The 19,309-nt window shown below is 46.3% G+C and overlaps 1 protein-coding gene across 1 annotated transcript in view; it reads left to right on the forward strand.

Moving 5' to 3' along the window:
- CPNE2 (copine 2) overlaps positions 1-19,309 on the forward strand; it is a 66,396-nt gene that overhangs the window by 18,775 nt on the left and 28,312 nt on the right. Inside the window, exon 2 of the mRNA XM_069738774.1 lies at positions 12,871-13,061. Within this exon, the coding sequence (XP_069594875.1) occupies positions 12,894-13,061 (168 nt within the window). The 5' untranslated portion in view covers positions 12,871-12,893. The remainder of the gene's footprint in view (positions 1-12,870; positions 13,062-19,309) is intronic.

Raw genomic sequence — 19,309 nt, forward strand, 5'->3', positions numbered from 1 at the left:
ATTACTTCTGGTGAAGATGCCAGGGCCACGTACCTTGCCTTAGCCCATACTGTAATTTTAAATCCCCCGTCGTTCCGATGTTGCCAATATATGGTCTGTGTTTACATTGCTGAAGCTATGATAGGCCATTTCTCTCGACTTTGTTGTCGGGTATCCCGGGACCAGGGGCTCATTCCCTATCCCTAATGCTAGGGCACGCCCTAGCTTACCCTGTTCCCCGGATTACTAATGATGGTGAAGATGCCGGGGCCACGTACCTTGCCTTAGCTCCTTAATCCACCCTCAGTCTGATCCCTTCTCCCACCCAGGGAACAGGGGTGTAGTAGTGTACCGTAATACATCAACCAGAATAACAAGATAATGGAAAATACCAATCATACAAAGATAAACAAACAGAGGTAAACACCGGGGAGTGGAAGGTGGGGTAAAACCAAAGTAGGAGAAGAAGGGAAATAAGCACAGACCCAAAACTGTGCAGCGCAATACAAGTGAATGAGGTCAAATTGCAACCCCAAAGGCACTGCGACCTCAACAAGCAAGTTGCAAGAAATCCAACAGTCCAATGCGGCCCCATTCACTTGTGTTGCTTTGCGATGTAGCAGCAACATCAAGCAAACTTTGGTCACGTGGCAAGTGTCGTGACCAAAGTCCCATTGGAGCCCCAGCCTAATTGTTCATTTACTTCCCAGATGCAAATGCAAACTTTCTAAATAGTCATTAAAAAGATTCTATCACTTTGCTGCTGCACAGGATCTGGAATGCTGGGAGGTTAAAAGGACCGTCGAGAGGCCAGACACAATTCGGTGGACATCCGAGCAATCGTTAATATGATAGTTATGTGCTAAAAGAATATCGCCTGACGAAAGAGAAAAAAAAATTGTTTGTCATTCCCTGCAGCACGTCATCCTGTGTAAACAGGAAATGTATATCAGAAAATAACTATATTCTCTGATCACAGAACGATCATATCAACAATTGTTCTGTAATTACAGAATCTGAATTTAGCAACCACCGATCGGCTTGCATGTAGCGATCGTTTAATAGCAAAACCTACAGTACATATGTGGGGATGAATATTGGCACTTTATAGCTTACACTTCTGCCATGTCAAGTAGTTCAGTATAAATTGCAGAGCTACTCCTGAAATATGACCTGTCCTCCAGCGTCTGCCATACTACAACCTGCGCTTGTCTAGGAGAGGAGCTGTGACAAGTCACATCTAAATATAAACTATTTGCATTGGCCAAAGGTTGTTACCTGCGCTTTATCCTTTGCATCTGCCACATTTCTTATTCCGGTAATTTTTGGAGTAGGGCACAGACCTGCCTCATTAGTAGAAGGATCTTGGTAGAAGAAAACAATAAAGCAAAATTAGGCCAAATGGTCTCAGTTTTTCCATAGTTGGATATTCCTTAGAAATTGCATTGCATTAAAAATAATAGGCTTTATTTCTCTCCGGAAAACAGCATGTGTGTATGTGGGAATATACTGTGTGTGCGGGGGCATCTAGCTGTGTATGGGAGAATGTGCTGTGGAGTCATCATACTGCGTGTGGGGGAATTTACTGTGGGGGACATCATGCTGTGTGGGGGGAAAATGTACTGTGGGGACATCATACTGTGTGGGGGGAATGTACTGTGGAGACATCATACTGTGTGGGGGGATATACTGTGGTGACATCATACTGTGTGTGTGGGGGAATGTACTGTGGGGACGTCATACTGTGTGGGGGGTAATGTACTGTGTAGGCATCATACTGTGTGTGGGGGAATTTACTGTGGGGGACATCATACTGTGCGGGGGGAATGTACTGTGGGAACATCATACTGTGTGGGAGGGAATGTATTCTGGGGACATCATACTGTGTGTGTGGGGGTAATGTACTGTGGGGGCAACATACTGTGTGGGGGGGAATGTACTGTGTAGGCATCATACTGTGTGTGGGGGGAATGTACTGTGTAAGAATCATACGGTGTGTGTGGGGGGAATGTACTGTGTAGGAATCATACTGTGTGTGGGGGGGTTTGTACTGTGTAGGCATCATACTGTGTGTGGGGGGAATGTACTGTGGGGGCATCATACTGTGTGTGGGGGGAATGTACTGTGTGGGCATCATACACTGTGTGGGGGGAATGTACTGTGTAGGCATCATACTGTGTGGAGGAATAGGAATGTACTGTGTTGGCATCATACACTGTGTGGGGGGAATGTACTGTGGGGACATCATACTGTACTGTGGGGACATCATACTGTGTGGGGGGGAATGTACTGTGGAGACATCATACTGTGTGGGGGTATATACTGTGGTGACATCATACTGTGTGTGTGGGGGAATGTACTGTGGGGACGTCATACTGTGTGGGGACATCATACTGTGTGGGGGTAATGTACTGTGGGGACATCATACTGTGTGGGGGGTAATGTACTGTGGGGGCATCATACTGTGTGGGGGTAATGTACTGTGTGCATCATACAGTGTGTGGGGAATGTACTATGGGGGACATCATTCTGTGTGTAGGGGAATGTACTGTGAGTAAATTAATTGTGTGTCAGAGAATGTACTGTGTAGGCATCGTACTGTGTGTGGGGGAATGTACTGTGGGGACGTCATACTGTGTAGGGGGAACATACTGTGGGGACATCATACTGTGTAGGGAGAATATACTGTGTGGGGGGGGGGAATGTACTGTGGTGACATCATACTGTGTGGGGGGATGTACTGTGGGGAAATCATACTGTGTGTGGGGGAAAATGTACTATGGGGACATTATACTGTGTGGGGAATGTATTCTGGGGACATCATACTGTGTGGGGGGTAAGGTACTGTGGGGACATCATACTGTGTGTGGGAGAATGCACTATGGGGGACATCATACTGTGTGTAGGGGAATGTACTGTGAGTAAATTAACTGTGTGGAGCGCCCCCTGACGCAGGGCCGCGGTTTTGGCGTTACCGGTCCTCTCTGGCTCAGTTCTGGGGTTGTCACGGTGGCTGGACCCGGTCCGTGACCCTGCTAAGGGGTGTCCGATGAAAGGTGATACGAGTCTGTGAAGGTTTTGTGATGCCACCTGTGGTATTCGGTCAGGGTGACAGACGCTGCTTGGGGTCCACTGGGGTGATGTGATGGCAGCTAGATGGTATACCTTCCCACAGGTGAGGTGAGTTCCCAGGGCTTTCCAGTAAGGTGGATGACGATGGTGTGAGGTGCAGTCAATAAAGAGGACACGGGGTTGCAGTCTCTTTACCTCTTTACTGGTGACTTCAGGATCCTCAATCCAGAGCACAGTTAACAGGGCTGTCTGAGACCGGCCGGTCCGAAGGCACATCCAGAGTTCCCTTTGCAGGTGGAAATCATTGCCTACTACTAGCCTGTGTGTTGTAGTGCTTCCCTGCTGAGCATTCGGGATAGTCCTCACAACTTCTATTCTCATTCATTCCAGTTCTTTCTAGTTCTTTCTATTCTCCGTCCCCCAGGTTTGTTATGGCTTGGACGCACACGTATGACGGGAAGGCTCGGAGCTCTTCCGGGACCCTAGAGATGCCCCTCTCCACGCGTTGCCCCCTATGTCTGCTTAGGTGATGTAAGGTAGACAGCCAACCTATAATTAACTGTCCTGCGGTATTTGAAGTAAGGCATAGAGTCAGTTACTTCCTCGGTGTTCCAGGCACCGGCTACGCGCCTCAGTAGGATGTTGCCGTTCTCGGGGCATGACTCCTACTGGCTCTCCTTTGTGCTTGATCTCGTTTCTCACTGTCCACAATATCCTTTGCTTCGTGTCCTTTCTTAGGATACCGCCACAAGGTAGTGCAGGCGCGGTTCCGTAACGTTCTGCCTTGTCGCTAGGTACCTGCCAGGTTCCCACGCCCGACAGGGACCCCCTGAATCTTCCCCCGCAACACCTCCTGCCACGGGATGTTGCCTGGACACAACCCAGTCAGCTGCTCCTCTAACTTCCTATCCAACCCCTAGTTTTACCAGTGTGAGGAGGGGCCTAATAAATAAAACCTTTTGCTCCCCCTAGTGGCCGGAGTGTGAAGTGTAATGTGTGCTGGTGATACATGGTCAGATGAACTCCTTTAGTGCCATCAGACGCACCATCACTCCCCTTAGTGGCAGAGCGACATTACTGCAACGACCAGGTCTCTGGGGCGCTGCACTGTGCGTCAGAGAATGTACTGTGTAGGCATCATACTGTGTGTGGGGGAATGTACTGTGGCGGACATCATACTGTGTGGGGGTAATGTACTGTGGGGGACATCATGCTGTGTGGGGGACATCCTACTGTGTGGGGGTAATGTACTGTGTGTGCATCATACTGTGTGTGGGGGAATGTACTGTGGGGACATCATACTGTGTGGGGGTAATGTACTGTGGGGACATCATACTGTGTGGGGGTAATGTACTGTGTGTGCATCATACTGTGTGTGGGGGAATGTACTGTGGGGACATCATACTGTGTGGTAATGTACTGTGGGGACATCATACTGTGTGGGGGTAATGTACTGTGTGTGCATCATACTGTGTGTGGGGGAATGTACTGTGGGGACATCATACTGTGTGGTAATGTACTGTGGGGACATCATACTGTGTGGGGGTAATGTACTGTGGGGGACATCATACTGTGCTGTGTGTGGGGGAATGTACTGCGGGTGCATCACTCTGTCTGGGAGAAAATGTACTGTGTGGGACCATATACTGATGACACTTCAGGAAAGACTAGCTTTTTTTCCGTTTTGTTGGTTGTTTCCTTTTTTGACGTTTTTGGCTGACGATGATTATTTTAGTCTTCCCATTGACTTCTATTGTAAAAGTACAGAGAGTCTTTAAACTGGAAAGCCCCTGAAGAATGATCGGGTCTCTTCATTTAACCATTTTGCGTCTTTGGAATTGTGAAGTGGTTAAATAACCTTAATCATAGCCATAATCGTTTCTACATTGTTCATTCTTTGAACCTTTTACTTAGCATCTTGTGCACATACCCTAATAGTAACCATGATGTTGTCACCATGCTTCCAGAAGTAGCCAAGGCTAGCACACAGCTGGAAAGGACATTAGTAGAACACCTTTAGTCGCGTTTGACCATTGCATATCGGCTCCGTGTGGTCAGGTCTGAAGCAAGTAGTCATTACTCCCCGTGTTACACCCCAGCAAATTTCCATCTAGAAAATTACATATGACTGGAGTGTGTGTCATTTTTCCATTGCATCATTGGATTAGACCGTTAAGTCTTGATGTCTTCCCAAGGATAACTGCGTTCTTCCACGCCCTGGTCCTGGTGCTCAGTGTTTAGCCATCACAAGGCTCTAGAGACGGACGGTGAGTGCAGGTAAAGGGTCAGCTGCTCTATGGACACCATGAACCTCACGCGGACCTCCGGACCCGAAGTCAACAGCCTTATATTTGCCGTTTTCTGCAGAAACAGCGCCACCTTATCTATAGGCAGTGTCTGGTATTGCAACCCAGCTCCTGCCAGCGCTCGTCCCACAGGATTTTGCAGCCTTCCTGAATGACCTTATCATGTGGATCATCTCACGTCCGGGCTTTTAATACCCTGCCCCCCATATTTCGTGAGACGCATGTAAGACAAGACTTCTCCCTTATGACTTGCCACTCGCAGATCAATAAGTGGTTTCATCCCAGTAAACACATCAGTGACGAGTTACTTTACCGGACGGTGAAATTTACTTTAAAACCTTTGGAGACCATTAGATCAAATAAAATAGTCACGAGCCGACGCCGTAGTGTTCTACAGGATAGGAATAGTTTTGTCACCTTGTATCTTTCTGTATTGGGCCCTAGAGAATCCATAAAGGAAAAAATAAAGTTCTGCCTCGTCTGGGAAACAAAAGGGATTGAGCAGTTGTGGATGACCCATTTAAAGGGGCTGGCTGGCACCTTTTTTTTAGGTAAATATTAAGTCTTTCATCTAGTAGCCGGAGTCAAGAGCAGCTTTAAGGAGATTCTTGTCCTGGAGGACCAAGCATGTTACACTCAGTACAGTGATTTTGGTGTAAGTTGTGAAATGCTTCATTTGCCCTGCGGAGGCGCTGTGGGGAAAGTGAATAGTTTCCCTAGCAATCCCCTAGAGATTGCTGCTGAATACTGTGCTGGGTGGCTCGTTATAATGTCTAGACTATGCAAAATATACAAGGGCAAGTAAAGGTTATGGAAACTATGTAATCTGCATAATGGGAATAATCGCCAGTGCTCACATAAAAAGGGGGAATAATGTGGCTGATAAAGAGAGCGTGAGTGAGTGTGTATATATGTAATATATAATATGTGTATTTATTATTAGTAAATGGGCCAAGATGTTTACAAATATTGATTGTGAAACATAACAATAATTACTACTACATAGAATATCATACACAGTGCCTTGAAAAATACATTTAAATTTGTGGGTTTAACATGAAAAAAATGTGGAACATTTCACGGGGTATGAATACTTTTTTCAAGGCACTGTCTATCAAATATTTTTTTTTATGTAGATGTTCGCCCTATAATCAAGGATCTACGTAATTGTTTCTTTTTCTGCAGCCAAATGGCAATACTAAATTAGTACACAACTTGATGTTAGAGGACTACAGTAGCCTCCGTTCTGTATTTGCCACCTAGTCCTTATTGATTGTGAAGTCTGATGTTACTCTATATCTGTTTGTCTTTACTGTATATTGTAGCGATACATCAAGCATTGACCAGACAGGAACATTGCTCTCTGCCAAATCTGAGGTCATCCATAGAACGTCCACTCCATAAGATTCCGAGAAAGTGCAGAAGGAAGAAGACCTATTCCTGAAGGAGCCTATGCAAGGTCACAGCAGCTCCATCTCCAGAGGGACTAATGGCCCGGTTAGAGATGGAGGTGGTGATGGAGCCATTGTGTGGGTCCGGGGCAGAGATGGTTCAGATTTGTAAGATTGATGCGCAGTGAGATCGGAGCCCCAGTGCTGCGCTGCACTAAGGGCCTAACAAAGGGGGACAGTGACTATTAGGACTGCAGATGCCGGTATGTAGCGTGAGTGCAGCGCGCTCCGTATTACTCATGAAAGCAAACAGTTTGAGAAATAAGATGCAGCAAGAGCTTGAAGAGTAGCCGTCTCAAATTTTTGTTTCTTTTCATACTTTTGTTACAAACGATCCATTAGCTCTCCTGATAAGTCTGTGTAGGCTACTTTCACACTAGCGTTGGATTCGGCCCGTCGCATTGCGTCGGGCCGAGATTCCGACGCTAGCGTTTGATGCGCTGCACAACGGGATGCATTTCTCCGGCGCATCCGCTGCCCCATTGTGAGGTGGGGGCAGAGTTCCGGCTGCGCATGCGCGGTCGGAAAAAGCGGTCCGTCGGCAGCAAAAAACGTTACATTTAACGTTTTTTGCTCCCGGCGGTCCGCCACAACACGGCGCAACCGTCGCACGACAGTTGCGACGTGTGACAATACGTCACAATGCGTCGGTAATGTTACTCTATGGGGCAAAAACGCATCCTGCAAACAACTTTGCAGAATGCGTTTTTTCCCCTAAACGACGCATTGCGACGTATTAAAAAAAACGCCAGTGTGAAAGTAGCCTTTACAGTGGATGTTATAGTGGACCTTTCACCAGGTATCACAATATATAAATGGCATATGTTATTAAAAAGATCTCCAAGATCAGATGATACTGGTGGACTTACTATGAAAATCCATTTTGCGATGGCTGTATAATACTTTTTTAAAGTTAGCTAACTCTTTCACCTAGCCTGATTGACAGATCATCGGTGCACCTCTTGCTGTGGAGTTTCCAGCTAGATAGACAGCTCTGTTTCCCCAATCCCTGCTGTATCTCCTCCCACCTATACTGATGGGCTGCTCCTCAGGGTCCCTCCTCCCTGCTGCTATATCTCCTCCCACCCATACTCATTGGCGGCTCCCCAGGGTCCCTCCTCCCTGCTGCTGTATCTCCTCCCACCTATACTGATGGGCTGCTCCTCAGGGTCCCTCCTCCCTGCTGCTGTATCTCCTCCCACCTATACTGATGGGCTGCTCATCAGGGTCCCTCCTCCCTGCTGCTGTATCTCCTCCCACCTATACTGATGGGCTGTTCCTCAGAGTCCCTCCTCCATCCTGGTGCATCTCACAAAATTAGAATATCATCAAAAAGTTAATTTATTTCAGTTCTTAAATACAAAAAGTGAAACTCCTATATTATATAGTCATTACAGAGTGATGTATTTCAAGTGTTTATTTCTGTTAATGTTGATGATTATGGCTTACAGCCAATGAAAACCCAAAAGTCATTATCTCAGTAAATTAGAATACTTTATAACACCAGCTTGAAAAATTATTTTAAAATCAGAAATGTTGGCCTACTGAAATGTATGTTCAGTAAATGCCTCAATACTTGGTCGGGGCTGGTTTTGCATCAATTACTGCATCAATGCGGCGTGGCATGGAGGTGATCAGCCTATGACACTGCTGAGGGGTTATGGAAGCCCAGGTTGCTTTGATAGCAGCCTTCAGCTCATCTGCATTGTTGGGTCTGGTGTCTCTCATCTTCCTCTTGAAAATATCCTATAGATTCTCTATGGGGTTAAGGTCAGGCGAGATTGCTGCTAATCAAGCACAGTGTGCTGTTGTTTGTAGACCAGGTATTGGTACTTTTGGCAGTGTGGACAGGTGCCAAGTCCTCCTGGAGAATGACATTTTCATCTCCATCTTGTCGGCAGAGGGAAGCATGAAGTGCTCTGAAATGTCCTGGTAGACGACTGCGCTGACTTTGGTCTTGATAAAACACTGTGGACCTACACCAGCAGATGACATGGCTCCCCGAACCATCACTGATTGTGGAAACTTCACACTAGACCTCCAGCAGCTTGGATTGTGGCCTCTCCACTCTTCCTCCAGACTCTGGGACCTTGATTTCCAAGGTCTAGCCTTACTTGGCTACTTGCTGTAGTTTTGATGAAATCTCTGTTTTATCAGCAGGATATTAGTAAAGAAGTCGTCCATATTCATAAGCTCTGAATATTCCTACCCACACCACTGGCCGCTTTCTGTATTCACTGTGCATAGGCAGAAAGCTGCCATTCCGTGGTGTGGGTGGGGTGATATCGGGCTCAACATTCTGAACACTGCTAGATATGTAGCAGAGAAAACGGGACTTTTATGAAAATGACAGCGAGCAGCCCAGTAATTGACACATCGCTGGAATCAGGTTCTCTGTCCCTACAAAATGCTCTCAGATGGGGTAGCAAAAAACAAATTCCCCTTGAAATTAATCTATATATGCACTGGGATAGCGCACTGATTCCAATGGGTGCCTTGTCCGCTGCGGCACTGGACATCCAGCAGTCAGCGCACCGCCAGGTGTGCTCTGCTAGTTGGACATCCCCTTTAAGGCAGCAGATTTTTTTTTTCCGTTTTACTACATATGTCTTTATTTTGTCATACTAAGGAAATAATACTGCAATACTAGAGATCACGGGCAGCGAATCAATGTGGATTGATCCTTTTCCTTGTGATAATATAAGGCGCGTCCCCCGAGATGAGCGACAGTGAAAAGGAACTGTTATAGGATTTTTACAAGGACGTGGCGTCCTGTCCAGACGAGGCATCTGGGGAATCCTTGCACGTTTGTATCTGCAGCAAGGTGATGTAGCAGAGCTGAACAATCCTGGGGGTCTGCCTCATTGCTCTGCATCATGATGATGCTCTTATATAGGGTCACCCAAATAATATTCCTTTGAAGTAGATATTTCTGACGCCAAAAAAAAATCTGACCATGAAAAAAGTCAAGTGCGTAATTGACACCAATTGGAATTGATTTAGGAATTTACGTTTTTTTTTTTTTTTAATATACCGTAATCTGCATATAATAATGGCAAAACTGGGATAGTTGGATAACCGAGGTAAGGCAAATGGCCAGTCTAAAGAAAAAATGCGTTTTTAGGACACGTTGAAAACTCTGGACATTGAGGATTACCGTAATTGAATTTTCCTAGGTAATGCATTCCAGAGAATTGGAGCAGCACGTGAGAAGTGTTGGGGACGGGAGTGGGAGGTTTGGATTATTGAGGATGTTAGTCTTGGGTCATTAGCAGAACGGAGGGTGGTAGACTGAAATGAGGGAGGAGATATAGGGTGGTGCTGAACATGGAGCGCTTTGTGGGTGAGAGTGGTAAGTTTATAATGAAATCTGTAACAGATGGGTAACCAGTGCAATGACTGGCACAGGGTGGAGGCAGCTGTGTAGAGGCTGGAGAGGAATGTGATCCTGGCTGCAACATTCGAGACAGATTGGAGAGAGGAGAGTTTAGTAAGAGGGAGAATGATTAGTAGAGAGTTACAATAGTCCAGACGAGAATGAATAAGAGCGACAGGAAGAGTTTCTTCAGAGTCAAAGGTAAGAAAAAGTCCAATACTAGAGATGTTTTTAAGGTGTAGATGACATGAGGGAAGTGGGGAGTCAAGGAAGATCTGAGTCATATATGACCCCAAGACAGTGGGCATAGTACTGGGGAGTAATGGTGGAACCACACACTAAATGACATTCTGGAAAGACAAGTGGAGAGAGGAAACACAAGGTCAGTCTTTGACAGGTTCAGTTTTAGATACAGTGAGGACATGATGTTAGAGACTATGAACAATCACTGGTATTTTGTAGTAGTGCAGGAGTGGTGTCAGGAGACGATGTGTATAGCTGGGCGTCATCAGCATTATTCTAGGATGGAGGTGGGGTGGCCCTTTATATGGATGGCCTTGTCTTCTGTAGGATGGAGGTGGGGTGGCCCTTTATACGGATGGCCTTGTCTTCTGTAGGATGGAGGTGGGGTGGCCCTTTATACGGATGGCCTTGTCTTCTGTAGGATGGAGGTGGGGTTGCCCTTTATACGGATGGCCTTGTCTTCTGTAGGATGGAGGTGGGGTGCCCCTTTATACAGATGGCCTTTTCTTCTGTAGGATGGAGGTGGGGTGCCCCTTTATATGCATGGCCTTGTCTTTAGGATGGAGGTGGGGTGCTACTTTATACGCATGGCCTTGTCTTTAGGATGGAGGTGGGGTGGCCCTTTATACGGATGGCCTTGTTTTCTGTAGGATGGAGGTGGGTGGCTCTTTATACGGATGGCCTTGTCTTCTGTAGGATGGAGGTGGGGTGGCCCTTTATACAGATGGCCTTGTCTTCTGTAGGATGGAGGTGGGGTGGCCCTTTATACGGATGGCCTTGTCTTCTGTAGGATGGAGGTGGGGTGCCCCTTTATACACATGGCCTTGTCTTTAGGATGGAGGTGGGGTGGCCCTTTATACAGATGGCCTTGTCTTCTGTAGGATGGAGGTGGGGTGCCCCTTTATAAAGATGGCCTTGTCTTCTGTAGGATGGAGGTGCGGTGCCCCTTTATAAAGATGGCCTTGTCTTCTGTAGGATGGAGGTGGGGTGGCCCTTTATACGGATGGCCTTGTCTTCTGTAGGATGGAGGTGGGGTGGCCCTTTATACGGATGGCCTTGTCTTCTGTAGGATGGAGGTGGGGTGCCCCTTTATACGGATGGCCTTGTCTTCTGTAGGATGGAGGTGGGGTGGCCCTTTATACACATGGCCTTGTCTTTAGGATGGAGGTGGGGTGGCCCTTTATACAGATGGCCTTGTCTTCTGTAGGATGGAGGTGGGGTGCCCCTTTATAAAGATGGCCTTGTCTTCTGCAGGATGGAGGTGGGGTGGCCCTTTATACGGATGGCCTTGTCTTCTGTAGGATGGAGGTGGGGTGGCCCTTTATACACATGGCCTTGTCTTTAGGATGGAGGTGGGGTGGCCCTTTATACAGATGGCCTTGTCTTCTGTAGGATGGAGGTGGGGTGCCCCTTTATAAAGATGGCCTTGTCTTCTGTAGGATGGAGGTGGGGTGCCCCTTTATAAAGATGGCCTTGTCTTCTGTAGGATGGAGGTGGGGTGCCCCTTTATAAAGATGGCCTTGTCTTCTGTAGGATGGAGGTGGGGTGCCCCTTTATAAAGATGGCCTTGTCTTCTGTAGGATGGAGGTGGGGTTGCCCTTTATACGGATGGCCTTGTCTTCTGTAGGATGGAGGTGGGGTGCCCCTTTATACGGATGGCCTTGTCTTCTGTAGGATGGAGGTGGGGTGGCCCTTTATACGGATGGCCTTGTCTTCTGTAGGATGGAGGTGGGGTGGCCCTTTATAAAGATGGCCTTGTCTTCTGTAGGATGGAGGTGGGGTGCCCCTTTATAAAGATGGCCTTGTCTTCTGTAGGATGGAGGTGGGGTTGCCCTTTATACGGATGGCCTTGTCTTCTGTAGGATGGAGGTGGGGTGCCCCTTTATACGGATGGCCTTGTCTTCTGTAGGATGGAGGTGGGGTGGCCCTTTATACGGATGGCCTTGTCTTCTGTAGGATGGAGGTGGGGTGGCCCTTTATAAAGATGGCCTTGTCTTCTGTAGGATGGAGGTGGGGTGCCCCTTTATAAAGATGGCCTTGTCTTCTGTAGGATGGAGGTGGGGTGGCCCTTTATACGGATGGCCTTGTCTTCTGTAGGATGGAGGTGGGGTGCCCCTTTATACGGATGGCCTTGTCTTCTGTAGGATGGAGGTGGGGTGGCCCTTTATACGGATGGCCTTGTCTTCTGTAGGATGGAGGTGGGGTGGCCCTTTATATGGATGGCCTTGTCTTCTGTAGGATGGAGGTGGGGTGGCCCTTTATACGGATGGCCTTGTCTTCTGTAGGATGGAGGTGGGGTGGCCCTTTATATGGATGGCCTTGTCTTCTGTAGGATGGAGGTGGGGTGGCCCTTTATACGCATGGCCTTGTCTTCTGTAGGATGGAGGTGGGGTGCCCCTTTATACAGCTGCCCATGTCCTGACCCGTCTCTTCTTCCTTTCAGATTGCCGTGCTCGGCTGCCCCCCATGGCGTACACTTACAGCTCCTCGTCCGCCGCCCCGGTGGGATCCCAATACTGCGTGTGCAGAGTGGAACTTTCTGTCTCCTGCCAAAACCTCCTGGATCGGGACGTCGCCTCCAAATCTGACCCCTTCTGTGTCTTATTGCTGGAAGTAAACGAGAAATGGACTGAGGTACCGTAATAAATGCGTCATGCGTCCATTATAGGGGCGCCGGGGAATTATCGATCGCGGGTCATACCAGGTCTCATTGCTCCATCACATGAGAGGCAGTGAGTGGCCATAAGCCGAGCGTCCCCGAGGATCACAAGGTCACCTTATCGTTCACTTTCCCTGAGCTCAGGAAATAGATTTCCTGTTTTTTTGGTTTATGATCTCGTCGGGTTCACGAGGTCATGGCCGTACTGTAAATGCTCATGTAACAAGACAAGGTGAACTCCTATAGGCGCTGTCCCGTGTTCCCCTTATATAGGGCTTATGGACGTCCTATGGGATGTTTTATGAGAACGAGCCTCTGCTCTGGAGGACTTAACGATTTCATTTGGTATTTGATGCTGATAATGAAGGATTAGAAGCCAGACCTATAGCGATCAGATGATCACTGGGATCAGTTTTTGATGATAACTTGTCTAATTTTCCTTGTAATAAATGATAATGTTTTGTAAGAGTTTAAAGGACCCCGCACACGTGCGGAATTTAGCAGGATCGGACGATCGTCTCGGTAATGGAGGTCTCGCTACTCTTCCCTGAGAAATGTTGGGAAAAAACAAGGAATGTTGAATTCAAAATGTAACTGACATTCCGGGAGAACTTGCAGTAGAATGTGTTTCTGGCTCCTCCCCCTCCATAGAACATTACAAGCACCAACTGTCATCTCTTGTCTCCAAGATGGCAAAATCTGTAATTACTAAAAAAAGATTTTATGGTGGATTTAGGGGAAGAATCAAACTAGGACGAGGAGCGCAACACAATGCTCGGACTGGCCGTCGGGTCGGCCAGCCCAAGGATTACATTGTGATCCTCGTCTAAGTTTTACGGCCGTCCAGCTCTTCTAAAGGATCAGTCCTGGACAAGAAAGTGGATTTCTCTGATAAGATCCATTACACAGTGGCTTATTATCACATGTACTATTGATTTATGAATAGTGATGAGCCAACGTGCTCAGATAAGCATCTGCGAGAGGTGTCTGTCTACAGAACACATGAAGGGGTCGCTTTCCGCTTATTCAACTGACAACTATCTCACATGTTTGCCCAGCTTTAAAGGGAGTTCGTCGTCAGAAAGTGACCTATTGTTTAAATCAGGTTTTGTGTTACGTTACATATATTTTTCCAAAAACATTTTGATTTTTTTTTTATATTGCAATCTTTATTTTTTTTAAACCCACAAAATTAGTAATCCTGAAATTTCAACACTGGCCACTAGCTTTTTTTTTTTTTTTTTTTGACTTTTCTGAGTTTTCAGCAGTCTCATTATCAGCAGAGCCGTGCTTACAGTAGATAACACAGGATCCACCAGTCACAATAGGTGATGTCGCGGCTCACCTCCTCCTCCTCCTCCTCCTCCTCCTCCTCCTCCTCCTCCTCCTCCTGTACAATGACTGATAACACCTCTATATACAGTAGATAACACAGGATCCACCATTCACTATAGGTGATATCACAGCTCACCTCCTCCTCATCCTGTACAATGACTGATAACACCTCTATATACAGTAGATAACACAGGATCCACCATTCACAATAGATGATGTCACAGCTCACCTCCTCCTCCTCCTCCTCCTCCTCCTCCTCCTCCTCCTCCTCCTCCTGTACAATGACTGATAACACCTCTATATACAGTAGATAACACAGGATCCACCATTCACTATAGGTGATATCACAGCTCACCTCCTCCTCCTGTACAATGACTGATAACACCTCTATATACAGTAGATAACACAGGATCCACCATTCACAATAGATGATGTCACAGCTCACCTCCTCCTCCTGTACAATGACTGATAACACCTCTATATACAGTAGATAACACAGGATCCACCATTCACAATAGGTGATGTCACAGCTCACCTCCTCCTTCTGTACGATGACTGATAACACCTCTATATACAGTAGATAACACAGAATACACCATTCACAATAGGTGATGTCACAGCTCACCTCCGCCTCCTGTACAATGACAGGTAACACCTCTATATACAGTAGATAACACATCCACCATTCACAATAGGTGATGTCACAGCTCACCTCCTCCTGTACAATGACTGATAACACCTCTATATACAGTAGATAACACAGGATCCACCATTCACTATAGGTGATATCACAGCTCGCCTCCTCCTTCTGTACAATGAGTGATAACACCTCTATATACAGTAGATAACACATGATCCACCATTCACAATAGGTGATGTCACAGCTCGCCTCCTCCTTCTGTACAATGAGTGATAACACCTCTATATACAGTAGATAACACATGATCCACCATTCACAATAGGTGATGTCACAGCTCACCTCCTCCTGTACAATGAGTGATAACACATCTATATACAGTAGATAACACAGGATCCACCATTCACAATAGGTGATGTCACAGCGCACCTCCTCCTGTACATTGAGTGATAACACATCTATATACAGTAGATAACACAGGATCCACCATTCACAATAGGTGATATCACAGCTCACCTCCTCCTGTACAATGACTGATAACACCTCTATATACAGTAGATAACACAGGATCCACCATTCACTATAGGTGATATCACAGCTCGCCTCCTCCTTCTGTACAATGAGTGATAACACCTCTATATACAGTAGATAACACATGATCCACCATTCACAATAGGTGATGTCACAGCTCACCTCCTCCTCCTGTACAATGACTGATAACACCTCTATATACATGTTTTTATAATCCTGGACATCCCATTTAGGGTATACATCGGGATTTGCCAAAATGTAGCCAAGACATGAATCAGGTGGCCCTGGATGAGCAGATTCTACTCAGGCTGGGGAGTATCTGGATGCGTCCATCTTGTTTTTTTAACTTTCCCTCCGAGACACCTTGTGTAGTCACAGGATGTTCCGAGCACTGCGGCGTCCTCCGGACACGGCGAGGCTGGAGACCCCCCAAATGCCCTATTTACTTACAGTTTTTCTTAACACAAAGTTATTATGAGAATTCGGCCCCCCGCGTGCCGTCTGCTGTGGAAAAGTAGGTCATTGCCATATTCCGAGCCAAGTAACCCCTCGATGACCGCAGTTTACCCCGGATTCCTTTTCTTTGCTCGCCCCTTCATCCCGGGTAGTGGCAAAATGGTAAAAGAGGAGAACAAGCCGTCCAGTGTTGGCGAAATAACGCTGGAGATCAGGCTGCTAATCTATCGCGTGGGCAGTTTATTTTTTTTTTCTCGCACAGAATAGTACAGTAAATTAAGGCAGCGGGACCATTTACCCGCACAGTGGGGCTAATTTTATGGTAATTTTTTTTTTTCCTTCTAAAGTTTCTTTGTGGCTAAAAAGTGCAGCAAACGGTGACCTTTATAAATCCGTCTCTAATGGAAGCAGCGGGAGCTCTTCTGGTGCCTCGAAAAGTATTTTCACCGTTCCGAAAGAAAAGGCGAGTGTTTGTAATATGCAGAACGAGCGCCGCGTAATAACAGTCTTTATGTCTATTTGCAGCACATTGTCTGCGGCGCCTGCATCGTACCCGTGAGCCGTCCCTCCCTCCGCTCCCCGAGCCCCGATTTCCCATTAATTGACACGTCTGTGATGTTCATTTACTCCGCACAATGCGAAAAGTCATTTTCGTTATTACCTTTTTATTATTTTATTATATATATATATATATATACATACACATAAACGCCAACATGTTCTTTAAGAAAGAACTAAATGTATGATTACCAAAGAGTGCGGCTAATAACGGGGTCGGCTCATCATTACATATGCCCAAGTAAGTGCACCCTTATGGGGGTTGTCTCAAGTCTGGAAGTTATCCTCAGTCTATATCAAAGGGGGTTCCAGCGCAGGGACCCCCATCAATCCTGAGAACTTCCTATGCGAAAGGAACCGCAAAGTGGAGACCCCTTAATATCACAGAGAGGGGGCAGAAAAGTCAGCACCGCTCTGCTGACTCCATGACTGCAGAGTCCAGACCTAACATCAGCACAAACACTGCGCCCCCGCCAGGAGCTTCATAGCCAAGCAGCTGCATGCAGCCTTACATCACCAAGCACAATGCTGGCCGTCGGATTGAGTGGTGTAAAGCCGCCATCACTGGACTCTGGAGCAAACATGTTCTGTGCAGTGACGGATCGCACTTCTGTAACTGGTATCTGATGGAGGAATCTGGGTTTGGTGTCCACCAGAAGAATGTTACCCCCTGATTGCATTGTGCCCACTCTACAGTTTGGTACAGGAGGAATTTTGCTATGAGGATGTTTTTAAAGGGTCGGTCTCAGCCCCTTAGTTCCAGTGAAAAGAAAGCGAGACACTTCAGCACAGTACATTTTGGACAACTTTGTGGGAACGGTTTGGGGAAGACCCTTTTATTTTGCCCACGACTGTGCCCAGCGCACAAGATCCATACAGACATGGTTGGGGGGAGTTTGGTGGGAAGAACATCACCGTCCGGACCTCACTCAACCCCAAAGGACAGTTTTGGGATACCCAGGAATGGAGATTGTGAGCCTGAGCTCCCCCAATATCAGTGTCTAACCTCACAAATGCTCTTCTGGATGAAGGGGGAAAAATTCCCACAGATGCCTCCAAAATCCCAAAAGCTGTTACAGGTACAAAGGGACAATATGGGCGATCCGTTTGTCTTTTTGCGCACCTATAGACTTTAATGGACGAGTCTCATCTGAAAAAAAGGAAGAAAAGGTTGCACTCCACCGTTTTTTTTCTTTTTGACATGAAAACTTTGTGTATAGAAAAAAATCCGATTTGAGCAGCATTGGTCGGGGTGACATGAACAGCCCACGTCGGCACGACCCTCTCGTCTGAACGAGAAAAAAAAAAATCCTAAAAAAAAGTACCCAAAAAAGAGAATGTGTCCCTGTGTGTACTCGTTTCTGTATCATCAGATTTACTGCGGACTTTGGCCTCCGCTCAGGAATGTCAAGAAGTTTGGGAATGGCAGGAAGGGAGGAAGCGGCTCCCTAGCGAGCGGGATAGTCCAGGCTGACTGCTGCTGCGTCACTCCAGATCTTTAATGCCGCAAGACTTTGTTATTTTAATTAATGTGATGTTAATTAACTGTAGTGTTATTTTTGTAACTCGTTAATGACCACAGTCCTTCACATTGCGCGCTCAAGGTCTTTTATCCTTTTAGATGGCGGCCCAAAAAAACTTGCCGACGAACGAGCAGAATACTCGTTTAGCAGTGTATCGTCATGTGCTGCCAATAACATGATTCTGTATGCGGGGACAGAATGATCGTATTGATGAGAAATCTAGTGTACAAGCCATATGCAAATCAAAGAGGAAGTGCACTGGGGGCGTGTCAGAACTGTTAAAGTTCTTCAGTGACACGCCCCTAATGCACTTCCCACCCTGATTTGCATATGGCTTGCACACTAGATTTCTTATCTTATACTTTTTAACGATCATTATAAAAAAAAAAAAATAAAAAAAAACTAAATTCATCTTGCAATTTTCACACTGGCCCTTAGGACTTGTTTAAACTCATTCCTGTTCATACATCAACAGTTTTCAGCAGGCTCATTAGGTAACTCCTCTACACAGTCACATCTGATCTTGCTCCACCTTCCTTCACTTTTGCACACTCTCATTAGATGCTTCAATACAAAACACAGGGTCAATGTTTGTTCTTGCTGCTAATATACATGTGTTGTTTCCTGAAACAGCAAAGTTACAATCTAAAAAAGCCTCAGGGGGCTGGTGTGACATCTTAAAAATTTCTAATTTTATTTTTAATAACAATTGTTATATATGGGGGAGAGGGTAACATTGCCGATATTTTTTATGATTATATTGTTCAGAAAAGTCTGATTTAAACAAAGAAGTAATTTTCTGGTTCCCTTTAAACTTTGATGCCTATGAAACATAGTGTGCAGCCCTGATGGGGTTAATTGTCTCAGAAGATAATGACACTTATCGTTTTGTCTGTTTTTACCCCAAACATTGGAGCCCTTTGTCCGTGCATCCTCCACATCCCTGACACAATCCCTCCTAATTGTCACAGCGATCATTACCACTCTCCAGTGATCCATAAGCTGAGTCATGAAATCCATGTGCATTGTTATCTCCGTCAATAGAAAGGGCAGACGGCGCACAGCTGCACAGATATTACAGTAATATCGGTCGAGGCCCCATGGCGGGTCTCTTCTCCGGATCAAAATGTGACTAAATGAGCCTTGTACAAGACATTGTCACATTTTTCCATTGCTAAGATTT

This window comes from Ranitomeya imitator, chromosome 9 (genome assembly GCF_032444005.1).
Source record: "Ranitomeya imitator isolate aRanImi1 chromosome 9, aRanImi1.pri, whole genome shotgun sequence".
Lineage (NCBI taxonomy): Eukaryota > Metazoa > Chordata > Amphibia > Anura > Dendrobatidae > Ranitomeya > Ranitomeya imitator.